Source organism: Atheta coriaria, unplaced genomic scaffold (genome assembly GCF_025399875.1).
Source record: "Atheta coriaria isolate IRGN ID8LTWV9N9 unplaced genomic scaffold, Caltech_Dcor_3.1 hic_scaffold_3_pilon, whole genome shotgun sequence".
Taxonomy (NCBI): Eukaryota; Metazoa; Arthropoda; class Insecta; order Coleoptera; family Staphylinidae; genus Dalotia; species Dalotia coriaria.
Genome location: NW_027045445.1, coordinates 76611 through 90606, shown reverse-complemented (window position 1 = coordinate 90606; position 13996 = coordinate 76611). Strand labels below are relative to the sequence as shown.

At 35.0% G+C, this 13996-nt stretch overlaps 1 protein-coding gene across 2 annotated transcripts; it reads left to right on the top strand.

Annotated features, from left to right (window-relative positions):
• Positions 1 to 1066: 1066 nt before the first annotated feature.
• LOC135804369 (uncharacterized) lies at positions 1067 to 3230 on the top strand. 2 transcript variants are annotated; one of them, XM_065318236.1, is made up of 6 exons: positions 1067 to 1272; positions 1643 to 1681; positions 1781 to 1929; positions 2349 to 2721; positions 2792 to 2849; positions 2928 to 3230. In XM_065318236.1, exons 1-6 carry the CDS (start codon positions 1216 to 1218, stop codon positions 3020 to 3022), a joined length of 771 nt encoding a protein of 256 aa, XP_065174308.1. In that variant the 5' UTR covers positions 1067 to 1215; the 3' UTR covers positions 3023 to 3230. The 2 variants fall into 2 exon arrangements, with proteins under 2 accessions (XP_065174308.1, XP_065174307.1); XM_065318235.1 differs by having other exon boundaries at positions 2792 to 3230.
• Positions 3231 to 13996: the final 10766 nt, after the last annotated feature.

Here is a 13996-nt window from a genome sequence, read left to right as displayed (position 1 = left end):
GTTTCAAATTATAATATTGTCTTGATAATGGTTCTACTATATGGAGGAAACTGTCAAAAAATAAATAATGAAAGTTTTCACACGTTTTTTACTTTATTTTTTTGATGTAAAATATAAGAATTTAAGTTTGTTTTCTGTGAATTTTAGGTTAAAACAATGATGAGAATACATATGAATATACAGGGTTAACAAACAAAACCAATAATATCTTAACCTAGTTGGGACAAAAACTGTGTTACCCCAATTCTTTTCCTAAAAATGGCTTTTATATACATCTCCAACTGAATGCATGTATTGAAATTAATTATTCTTATATGTTAACCGAAAATTAATGATATAATCATAAATTTAATGAATTAGTAAATTGCAATGACGTGAATTGTCAAAAAACGGTCCCCATTTAGCCATCGAATCTGGTTTAATCAAACATCGTTTTCGTTAAAAGAGAAATTGCTTTGTTTGTCTGTTTGCCGAATAGTTTTGTCGTTTATCACGCCCTGCTGGTCAATTACCACGTCGCCATTGAACGCCACATCTTCGGCACACGGTAAGGCACGCGGAATGCGACCGCAAACGAGAACGAGAACGTCGGCCACATCAACGACGCAAAAATGACGAAGACGAAGAAAAAAAGAGAATAATGTGTGAAATGGTGTGAAAGCATAAGCATCTCTTCCGTATTGTTGCCGTATGTGTGTATGTGTGTGTGTATGTGGGTATCGATTTCAATGGTAATTTCTTCGTTCTTCATTTTTCGTGTTCACATCTCGGGCCTGATGCTGTGCGTAATCATGTAAATGTATGTAAATAATCTGGATTGTCAACTCTTGGTTTCGAGTAGGTCACCCGGAATGGCTGGCTGCGGCGAGGCGGCGAAGATGTTAATTACATGCGCAAACACACTCGCTCCTCGACGCGGACTCCCTTTTTCATTGTTAACTCACGCACTCATACACATACACGCAGAGATGGGTGTCATATGTGCACGTGCACGCACTTGTCCAAGTCACCTCTTGGCAGGTGTGTCGGGTGTCCATCCGCGTTGGCGAGTAGGGGTGATCAGAGGCGACCCGCGCGACGTATAAATATTACGGATTGTTTCGGTCGATCAGTCAGTTCGAGAAAAACTCAACTTGAGTTCACTACCAATAGTTTTGTCTATTGTTGACGGAAGTTTAGTCAAGAAGGAAGCAACAAGTGATTTTGTGATCAAAGATGGCATTCAAATTTGGACTTTTGGGGGCTTTCCTTTTCGTCGCTGCTGTTTCAGCCGTAAGTTTATTTTATACTACCAACAGGAACTAGTTTTATAAAGCTCAGTAATTTTATTGTTTTTTAAGGAATATATTAACTCTTAATTTCATTTATTTTGAATTAATTGATAGATTTAATATGATTTTACAATTTAGTTCAGTTTAAATCGTATGTGTTCATAGTTTAGTATGATTTTAAAAAGTATTCTCAAAATTATAAGCGATTATAACATTGTGTTTGGTTTGTTCGGTCATAATTCGACAGTGCTTAATATACAACTTCACATACCTTCAGTTGCGCCTTCAGTTTGAGAACTATATTAACCAAACAGCCAAAAAAATTTTATGAAAAAGTTTTCATCAAAATTTATGCGCTCGTATTTTTTTAGGTTCCTTTATCAAATGAAATTGATGGATCCGAAACTACGGTAAGTCTTATTTTGCTTTCATATTTACTTGTTTAAAAGTTTTTATACTTTTGGTTGCCTTTTGGATAAAGAAAATTTAAAAATCATTTTAATTTTTAGACCGATACCTTAAAATCTCTTTCAAAATGTGCCGAAAATGGCGGACTCACAGGAGTAGTAAACTGCGCTGCCGTCAGGACATTGAGATCCCTTCAACTTTTGACCAGACAACCATCCTTGGAAATTCTGCCAGGAGTAACACTAAAGAGGTAATTCAGTCTTTTACTGCATCTTTTCAAACGTATTTTAGACGTCTTACAAACATTTTCGTTATTTCCTGATACGCCACGTGCCAGTTTTTATCCCAATACACAATCTAGCATTTGAAATCAATACTAAATCTTAAAACTTAATTAAAACTAACTTTTAGAAAAGTACCATGAATTTGAGCTTATTAGACATAATTAAAGCGACACCATAAAATAAACAGCTATGAACATAAAAATTCCTCACGGGTTTTCATCTGATTCGATTAAATTTGATTTAATTCATGCTTAGATTTGTTTGTTTCACTATTTTAATCTTAATTAATGAGTATCATCTCGTTAAAAAATTAAAAATTCAGTTTTTGTTCCACAAATTCCAAAATTATTAATAATAATATTAATAATAAATGCATATATTTTAGCGATGATACTACATCCCAGCGTGTAGGCAAAGAACTCTCTGATGAAGAACTCCCGGCTAATCCCGAAGAGCGCGCTGATAAACTCTACGAACTCCTTTTGGAAAACAGCGCTAAAGCCATCTCTGGTCGCACTCTGCAAGTGAAACTCCCTGAAGATGTTGCCGTCAATGTTGCTCGCTCTCTGGAAGAGGCCCGCAAGAAGAAGAAGGGTGGTATGTTCCCATTCATGCTCAAGATGGGCGGAAAATTGGTTGCGTTGGTTCCTGCCGTTATTGCTGGACTCGGTCTTCTGGCTACCAAGGCACTCATTGTTGCTAAAATCGCCCTGGTTCTTTCTGCCATCGTATTCTTCTCCAGCGGATTCGGCGGAAAGGTAAATACAAATTTTCACAACCCATAAATCATTTAAATACGACGATCACTAATTTCTTGCAATATTTTAGGGCTCTTCAATTTTGGGATCCCTCGGAGGTTTCGGAGGTGGACATGGTGGATTCTCAGGTAATAACTACAATTATGGTACTGGTTACGGCAGCTACAGTCCACCAACATGGACTACTAACTCGGTTGGTAACTCAGGTTCCTACCCGTACGCTCGCTCCATCGATGTTGCTGAGAACGCTGCTTCTTCGTCAAACTCCGCACACGATCTGGCTTACTCCAAACAGCAGTAGAGAGCGCCACGTAGCACAAAGCAGCAGAAATATAGCCTGCTTGAATGTTACCTGTGTAAGAATCTGACTTCAAACATAATCGAGTGTTCCACATAGCGCATAGCACTTTGACCACTAGTATCTAGAGGGCGCAACGCGTCCGACGACCAGTTATTTATTACTTAGTATAATACATACAGAATGTTACACTAAATTAAATTATTTAAATTATTTGCGACAAAATGAAGCAAAAATTAAACTAATGTAATTTATTGACAATAAAACGTTATATATAAAATTATATATACTCTGTTTTAGTTTATTCCGATAAAAATAGGTGGCGCAAGTCGCATAACTAATTGTCAAAATAAATTAATATGGCCAACGCATTTTTTAGTGATTTACGCGTATCATTACAAGTTATTAATTAAATGTTAAAAAAGTTTAGAGAATATCAAAAGGAAAGTGTTTAAGTTTTTGTTACAAGGTGAAATTGAGTCAAGTTTACGACGATAATAAATTTCTCTAATTTCGAGCATTTCGCAACTTTCCCAAAAATGATTTACACGCACATAATAGTAGTTTAAATATAATATTAAACTAATTCGTATTTAAATTTTTGAATTAAGTTAAAAATTATTATATCCAAAACATAAATCCAACTGTATATCAAATCATATTACATTTAAATTATTTATTTGAAACTGCGTGTAAACGCAAAAAGTGTTTTTATTGCTTAGTGCAGTTGGAGTTGTTCGCAATTGCTCAGAATTATCCTGGATTACAGACGATTGTATGCGATTTAATATAACCTCACATGCGCGCTGATATGACATACATAACCTCAACGTGTCATTATGCAAATTGTAGCTACGTGTACAACCGACTCGGGCCGAGTGAAAGAAACTGCAGCGTGAATGAATGCATGAATTGCTATTCATATTTTGCAATGAATGAATGCAAAAATACAATTGAGTTTAAGATGAAATATGAAAAAAAAGGAGAAAAATAGTTGCAAAGAAAGACTTTCGCATTTTAATGAATTAACACAACACACAACTGTTATTCCTTTGTAAGACATAAATAATTAAAGTGTGAGAATGGCGTGATATAAGTATGCATTGATGAAGTATGAAACACATCGGAAACAATTGAATAATACTATTGAATAACATTGAATAATACTTGGCATTAACATTGAATTGTGTTGAAAATACGATGAAAACAGAGCATGTTATTGTATATTATGTAACTAGTGAGTTATGTTGGTCATAAACTATGATTTATTACAGTGTAAAATACGAAATGTGCCAGAAATAAGGAAACTATTTGTAACTATTTATTGATAATAGTATATTAAATATCATGTATCAACGTTGTTAAACACTCGATTTGTTAAATGCTTGCTACGATCGTTCTCAATCTATCACGTGACTAAAGCCTTAGTTTAGCCACGTGACGCTTACGCAAATTTTTCTACTTATCTTCGAAATTCTCTCGCACACTACAAAGTAATGTAAGGTTATAAATTTCGTGCAGCGCCTACACGCGCAGGAACAGGGCCTACTTTATTTACAAGCAGCAGCATGGCATTTTATATGGTCTGGAGCAACACCGTAGGCAAATGTGCAGATGCAAGCTCCGCTCAGTAGATAATGCCCGTGAGTAATGTACTTTACTCACGGCTTGGCCATCCGTATATAAAGTACTACTTTTTGGGTCAAAAATTGTGGAACAACTTGCGCTTTGTAGGTGAAAGTAGAAAAAGTACTTTACTTACGGTTTTGTCCGCCCGTATTTAAAGTATCACTTTTGTGTCTAAAAATTGTGGAAATTCTGACTTTATAGGTGGAAGTAAGAAAAATATTTTATTTAAATGAAAAAAAGTTTGCTGGATATAAAAGTAAGTCAAAGTAAATTAATAAAACTAAAATGTAATCGTCAAATGTCCGTTAACTCATTGCCAATGTCAATTGCAACGATTTAAATTCAATTTATCGCCTCATTACATTTTCGCTCGTGCTAAAAGTTAAATGCAATCGAAATTTCCATGCAAAACTTGTAACACATGTAAATTAACATTTCTCCTATATTGCCGCAATGTTTCAAGTTTAATTTCTGCGGAACACGTCCAAAAGTGTCCGAATTATTCGCACCGGACATGATTTCCATTAATCATTATTCCTACCAATTGTAGAATTGTGTAGGTTTCAATTTAAATTTCTGGAAATGAAGAAAAAGTTCACAGAAGTTATAAAAACATCAAACAATCCACAACATTTCACAATTAAGTCAAGCATTATTCAAAATGTCTTCATTAAAGTTAAAATTTAAATTACAATTGCTATTATTTTGTTTTATTATAACAATATGGTTAAAAAGTGTGAGTGGGGAAGTAAATAGTTTGGATCGTACTTTAATCGGTGCTATTGACGCTTGGGATGCAAAAAATCCAAGTTATAATCTTCTGGGAGGGTGGATGACACTCAAAAAGACTAACAACATAATGGCGCAAGAGGAAATGGGTGTACAACGTGCTAATGAAGACTTTCTTGGCCGTATTTCAAGATTTTTAAGCTCACATCAAGTCGAGATGAAGTTTCCATCAGCAAAAATTTTGGGAGGTAAGAATTACATCAGTACAAAACACTTTGTATGTTGAAGAATGTTTAAAAAGAAAAAAAATGAATTGAACAAGGTTAAATTATAAAGATGTGCATGAATATTTATAAACAATTTGCATAAATTGTGGCAATCGGTGCAAAAATGTGCTTCGAACGGTTTTTCTCTAATTTTGTCCAGAGATGAATCGGTTTTGCGCCGAGCGTCGGTGTACTCTGTTATTTCAAACTATTAATATACTCCTCCAGTGGAAATGCTCGAATTAATTATCATTAAATCATTGAACTAGATTCGAATCGATTTGGTGCTCAACGACCAGATGAGCAATGCATCTAAGATCGTATTTCAACGGTTTTACCACTTTTTCAATCATTTTTTTTAAATCTGAATTTAAAAAAAAAAACGATAATTTTTTTTCATACTATGCATGTAAAATTAATTTTTAAAGACCTAAAAAAAACAAAATTAATTTTTAGAATTCAATTAGTATTTTACCATAGATATAATTAGTATTGATGATTTATTATTAACATTTTTAAACAATATGACAATTGTCCCCAGATGATTATGTTAAAATGACTACCGTTTTAATAATAGTGTCATCAAACCACTTATGTAGTCCACTAGAAAGGAAACTTATTTAATTAAAGTCCGGCCTACATGCTCAATGTATATAAATATAGGAATTTACAATTTGTTTACATTCCTTACACTAGAATCACATTAACAGAAAAGCCCAGCGCGGAAATGCTTGAAAATTTTACTTTTAATTGTTTACACTTAACATTTCCACTATTTTCCAATACATTTTTTTAACGTAAAGTAAATGAACTACATATAAAAGTATAGTTGTATAACATTAAAACAGATGGCGCTAACTGAGTTATGAATACTCTCTAACCTCTTTGATTGAGACGATTGCGACGAAAGGCACTATATTTTTTGTACATATTACATTGGAATTAAATCAGTAAGCAACGGTGCCAGATGTTAATGGTAATCTCGGCGTTAATAAATGGAATCAACACCGCATCGCTGAAGATTCGCGAGTGCGAGCGTGCGCAGCGTTGTTGATGGATTTTAATTGCGCTCGCAATATTTTTATACGCTTCAATCGTAAACGGCCATCCGGCCGTCATTGCGTTTTTTGTTCTTGTAATATTACACACATTGCAATCAAAACTGTCCAAGATTAATACAATTCATGAAATGACATTCATCAATAAATGTCAAAAAATCAGAATTATTTAACCGCCATTTTGATTTCTTTAGCTATTATACTACTAAAATGGTACCGATTGCTAATTTTGTTAACTTTATAAAGAAAGTTAATTTAAAATATTATAATTAAGAAAAAGTTTTTGATAATTATCTTAGTGATTACTAGAGCACGTAATATAATTCGGTAAAATCCATAAATTTAATATTTCAACAAAACGAAATCCTGTAAACGGAACAAATCAATAATTTTAATACTAATTTATAACTGCAATTTAACACGGACTGCATGAAATAAATTAAATTAAAAATTTTGGAGCAAAAATTACAATTCTGATCCAGATTATAATAGAATTCGTGAATGCGCGTACGCAAAACCGTGAAATGCAGAGCGATGAATTTTAATGTCACAACACACTCACAACGCCTCTAATTACATGAGTACAGGTGTAATTAACTTAACTTTAGTAAATTGTTTAATTTGTTTTTCAACAGTATTTATGGGAATTTTAATCAGCAACTAGAAATAAATAAATTTAAAAACTAAGTTCGGTCAAGCCGACTTGTACTTATGTGTAGTCATGTGTGGATGTGCTGATCGAAGAAAGATGGATAGATTAAAAACCGAAACTAACAGGAAATTTGCCCGCGATGCCGTCGATGTGTCGACCGTTAATCCAGTTTCGTCGTGAATTTGTTCTAATTTATCACATACATTATGTCCACACTTAAATTACAATTTAATCATTTTTTCACTGGAACACAACTGAACTAAGTCAGAAAATATGAAATAATGCTACTTAAGTAGTAAAATACTGACTTATTTTATTTTAAAAACATGAAATAAACGTCCAGAAATAGAAATGTGAAGTCAGTTCGAAGAATATTAGAAAGGAAAATTGAGTGGCAGTAAAATTTCAAGAACATTTGACTTAAGTCACTTTTAGTCATTATAAAGCTCAGAAAATAGCCAATATAATTTTCGCGTAAGTAACTTGTGTGAGTTCTTTCACACACTTAAATACTAAATATCAAATATCTTTATCAGCCGTTTGTGATCGTAACATGGCTGTCGGACGGTCGACGACGAACTCGACGCGGCAGGTGGAACGCACGCGCTTTTTGTACTCAGTGTGTTGTGGCTTAAACACAGCACTCTAAACATTTACTCAGCTACACACACCTTCAGGTGTAAGTGAGTCTACTCAAAGCTAGCGGAGAGGTGGTATCGGTCTTGGACTTGACTTGGCGTTAAGTCAGTTTCGTTCATGGCGCGCATTTGCCTTCACCTGGGCGTCGTTCATTCGGGTCACGGGCAAACGGAAGTGGCGCCGCTCACTAGGTCAGTAAGTTAATAAGCGGTGCGACGCGGTGCGCCCCAGACGTGCTACCATCTACTACTAGTACAACTCCTGCTGAAGACTTAAGCCTAAGACTTAAGTGAGGTTAGGTCGAGCCGCAGACCAACCGAGCGTAGTAACTAGCCGCTCACAAGCACGTTAATTTGAAAAATTAGATCGATATTAAATTGGAGATTAATACAGCAAAAAAAAGATGGCGGCGTTTAGAAATTGTTGGAGTAATTTTCACCTTGTTGAAGCGAATCTTTTTTTTATAACTGACCGCAATTTTGATATAGATATTATTCAGTTAAAAACAAAGCAACTTGTTTAGATTAAGTTGAATCATCAACAAAATTAGTCTATTATAATGTTAATTAAACAATTTGAAAGAAAAGAAACGTGAGAAACATTAGATACAAACATCAACACTTAAGTTGAAAGTTGAGACTCTTTATGGTTTGGTACTAAATGTTTATGACGAGAGAAAGTTATGTAATTGAACTTGACTTAACTCTATTAAAACTTTAACTTTAACTTAAATAAGGCTTAACTTAAGTAAAGTATACTTAAATTGTTAATAAAAATAGTTTCATGTCCTGCATTCATTTAATTAACTTTCTTTTCTATCATCAATCAATAGTTTTGTTTATAGCTTTTACTACTAATCTATAAACATTTCCAATTTAACCTAAAACTTGACATTAAACTTAAATTTAAACTACATTTAAATGTAGGCATAAAAAACGTTTTTTTGTTGTTGTGGTAAAATACATTTTCTTTCTTGAACGTTTTTTGTTTGATGTGATGTGATTCATGTCGGTTTAACGTCATTTGTTCATTTATTCGACGTTGTTTGGTCTAATCTAATTTTTTAACGCTTTGGATATCGGTCGACGGTCAGTCGAGTAAAAGTTGTTTTATCTGATTTTGATTCACGTGTTTCGCCGGCATCGCTCACAGCGAAATTGATTTCTTTTCAATTTTTTTCTTTATCAACTTTGGCTTCTTCTACGCATTTCTTTTTGTTAAAAATGTTTAAATTTAGATTAAATTTATAATACATTGTCAAAACACTCTGTATATAAGAAACTAATATTTTTATCTTCCTTAATTTAATTTCCTTTCACGCAATTATGCTAAACGAATAACTTACATCTCATCATTTTGTTTATTTCACAACCGTTTTCTCATCATTGCAATCATAGAAAGGTTTCCACAAGGGATCCCAAGATGTACGCGCGTGATTTACCTTCTCTCGACGATAATAACAACCATGAATATAAATAACTACGTGAGTTTATTCGCGTGCGGACATTACGAGTTATTAAAATTTCAATCCCGTCCACTCTCTTTATAAAACTCGAGAACAAAAGCAAACAAACTCGAAAGAAAAGAATAAAAATCTCATTTCAGGATATTAATTTTCATTGCATACACATTACTAACATTATTCTATTATACACAACAGCGAGTGTGTCGTACGTCGTTGGTTTTGCATATATGATTGCTACCCGCCGCCATTTGCAATTACACGTCACTGCACGTCATTACGCGCCGACAAGAAACAAAACATGACCGTAAGCGGCTGAAGCCGCGCACGGTGCTCGACTGTAGGCCGGGAAAAGTGAAACATTGACATAGAACGAACGCATGGAACGAACCTGAAGACGCAAACATTGAAAGGTACTTTTGCTAACCCAAATTCGCGCGCCGAAGCGCCATTACACCATGTGATACAACATACGTTTTTCTTTCGTTTTTCGTTGCGCTACGTTCTAAACTCAATAAGCAAGTTATTCTCCACTTTTAAAACTTTAATACAACAATAACGCATAACCTTAAAATTCAGTAAAAATGTCGTTTGCAAGTGTCAGCCATTTTGTTTACAGTGACGGGCATGTGAATTGTCCAATTATATGACTCTACTTTTATGCTGACGATTGTTTTGTCAACTATACTACCGTTTTTATAGCACTCTATTACACTTTTATTAACTGTGACTGGGTTTAAAGTGTCCTAACTATGTTTCAGTTATAAACGTCAACGATTCGTGACAGTTTTAATGGTATTTACATCAAAACAGTTGAAATATAGAACTACGAAGATATAAAAGTTAATAAAAAGTTTAAACAGCTCCCATTCTGAAACTACCTGATATAAAATAATAATTATAACACAATATAACAGCATTTTAGTAAATTAATTGCTATTAACAATATTTTATAAAAATTATTAATTAAAATTTTATCGTCTCTTCAAAGTGCAACAAACATTTTAGGCATGTTTCTACAATTTCAATAATAACTAATGCGCATGCGCAGTATAAAGCTGAAAGTATAGCAAATCATTTCCTTTATTGTTGTTAACTAATTAAAATGTATTTCACGTTTGTAGCTTTTATAGCATCGGAGAAATGAAACAATTTGAAACGAAAACGAAGTACATAGTTAACGATAGCTATAATTACAAACAAATATGGCAAATACACCGAATAAGTATTATTACAATTCGAAACTAATAATAGCCATGTCTGTTTGTTATTAAACCGTATGCGTTGAGTTCGTCTGTGCTTTTACCGACCGACAAAAACGAATGCCGGACACCGATTCGATTCATCGATTTTATAGACTTTTTGGCCGCTCGAAACTCGCCTAGTTAGTTGTTAGTTAGTACAGATATGCTTTCTTTCTCGTCTAAATTCAACTTAAGCGAGCGAATTGACCCGAACCGACCCGAATGCATTCCAATACACAACACCACACACCACATTTAATATCGATAATAATCTATTTACGAGTAGACATTAAACATTAAACATCTTAAACGGATGTTAATTAATCACAATTCGATAACACTCTATTGCGCTATTAGGAAACAAAATGGCCGACAATAAAATTATAAGTTATCGCGAGGAGCGCGGTTATAAAAGTTCTGGTTTTATTATGAACCGTTAATTTGATTCACATTTCGGCTGCTTCCGATGATCTGATGATCTAAATGTTTAAACTTTAATACGTACGCTAAACGTTTAGGTGTTTTGAGTTACTTTACTTAACTTGCGATGGAGTTTAAGGTCGCGCCGTTTTAATTACCATGTGAAATCGATCGAATCAATTTCGAAATTCTTCTTATTTCTAATCTTATTCCAATGCATTTCATTTCCGGAAGTTTCACATCCGTGTTGTAAATTATAAAATGGCCGCATCAAAAAAATTATAGGTTATGTTTAGCCATTTTTTTTAAGATCTGCGTCTTAGATAATTAAATTGCACGCATTAAGTTTTATGCAGACATGCTTCATGCAAATTGCCATGGATCATTATCATGATGAACGCACATTTGCTCATATCGATCGTAATAATTCATAACCGAAGATAATGCACATTGTGGAATAATGAGCGATTACAAAACATAAACTCCTTGTAGTATGCAACCCATTATACATTGTGTGTAATGTCTTTACTTTGATTTTGTTTTAACATTATGTATATTATAATCTTTTGCATGCTGGCACGCTTCGAATAAAAGGCGTTGTAAACGCGACGATGCAATCGACAATTATCCGCCTGATACGCAACGTGTAATCACTGCCTGCGCGCGTTAATTCGTCGCCACAATTAAGGCAACAATTGGACTTTGTCTAAATTTACCTCAACCAAGTCAAATAGAATTAGAACAAAAGTAAATTAACTTTATATTAATTAATGTTTTATTTTATATTTTAGAGGAACGCAGCAGCAAATTAAAACGATTTCTGATTCCTTTCGTCATTTTGATGGTATTGAAGAAATCTATTGAGATTCCAATCGTCCTGGGAGTGTTATCCATATTGGCGTTTAAAGGATTAGGAGCAGGATTGATTTCGCTGATGTTATCAAGCGCCACAGCCTTGAAAAGTTTATTGGAACATCATTCTTCATCCAAAGTGAGCTACGAAGTGGTCCCGCAGGTTAATCACTGGAGTCGTTCAGGGGATGTTGACTACCCAAATTTGGACAGGGTTGGCGCAATGCATTATCAAACAATTCCAAACGCAGGAGCTTAAATTCTATAGTATTGTTTTTTTTAAATCTATTTATGATAATATTTATATTTTGCTGTATGTTGTTGTTTTAAGTATCTTGTGCATGCGCAGTACACACCTCACATAGTTCCGCATCCGCAGCGTGTGAATCCGTTTTGTCCTCCTGTCCACTCCGCGCGATGATAATTATGCGCGCCGCACCATTAACCCAGTTATACATTTTTTTCTCATCCACATTTCATCGTCGATCGTCATGTTTTTCTTCACACTAGACAAGTCCATTCCAGCTGGACCGCCGTGCGCCGGACGTTCGGTAAATAATTAGAGCCGACTGCGCCGACTTTTTGCCCACAGCGCAGATTTATTTTTTATCTAGCATCTCGCATTTCTTTTCGTCTTGGTTTCTTTCTTTGCAGCTCAACGCACTTATAGTGGAGTATAGGAAACTAAGCCGGTATGTAAATGAGCGGCATTAGAGCATGAGACATAAGGCGTGTCCGCCAACGGATGAAAAATTAATTAAAAGTCTCGCCGACCGAAATTTCACATGAAATTATCTGGCGTTAATGGCGGACAACGGATATGAATATTTATACGGATTAGATTCAATTTTTTTTTTCACTTCATTCATAAAAAATGACATTTTTGACAGTTGGGTACTTGCACATTACTCATTCAATTGTTTGAAAACTCTTTTTATCTAGTTCTTTGCTTTAGTTTACTTTTCCTTCCTCGAGCAAAATCTGCGTGTCATTCGGTGAGATCTTCGTGTTGGAGATTTTTTTTCTCGTCCTTCCGTGACTAGGATGCGGACGCTGTGTTGCGGATAAATAATTGGACGATTTCTAAATCATTTCTCATGTCAAACACAAAGTACTACCAAGGTACAAAAAGAAATACCAGAAAGAATGACAAACCAACACAAAGCTACTGCTTTACAACTTTGAAAGTCAACTTTTGAGGTTAAATTTGCATGTAAACAACGTGTAACAAACTCTGAAATTATATAAGGTTAGGTTTATGATTTAAATACGAATTTAGTAAAAGTTTATCGTGTTTATGAAGTTAATCTAGTTTGTTGTCATCGGAGAAAAGGAAGGAAGTTAAAGAAGCGAACGGAACTCGAACGGAAGTGAATTTCTGACCCGGATCACACTCACTGCCAATGTCCACAATGTCCGTCATATCCGCCATCTTGTTTTGCATATCTGCGCATATTCTAGTAATCGTAATACAGTAGACCAGTAGAAGTATCTGTTTCTTAATGCACGATTATATCAATATGCACGATTGCGGCTTGCCTGGTGAATAATCACAATCCCATCGCGACTCGCGTCTAATCACATTCGTACGGGCAAAAAAGAGCAATCAGCAGCGAAGAAATGTGAAATGTAGAGCAGCAGCGGCGAGCACAGGTGGAGAAGGTCGATAATATGGAGCGATTGTCTTGCTCGCCTGCTCGCCAGCGCGCCTGCCTGTCATACTTTCATGCTCTTTTTATTAATTCATCGAATTCCATCTTGACCGCGGCGCGCAACTTCTAATGCATCGTCCATCAGCCGCCGCCGTCTTCCATGGGTGGAGTCGGCGTCCACACCGCTCTTGCTTGCTAGCGCTGCGAGCGAAAAGTGAATGGCCATGGCGCGAGCACTAGGATGATACCGATTCGGATTCGAATTAGAATTCGTGCGACGAGCCGGAACGGTGGCGAGACAAAGATGCGAATTGTTACAGATACAAGATGCTTGCTTTCCTTGTTGGACACAACTGTTGATACGACGTAACAGT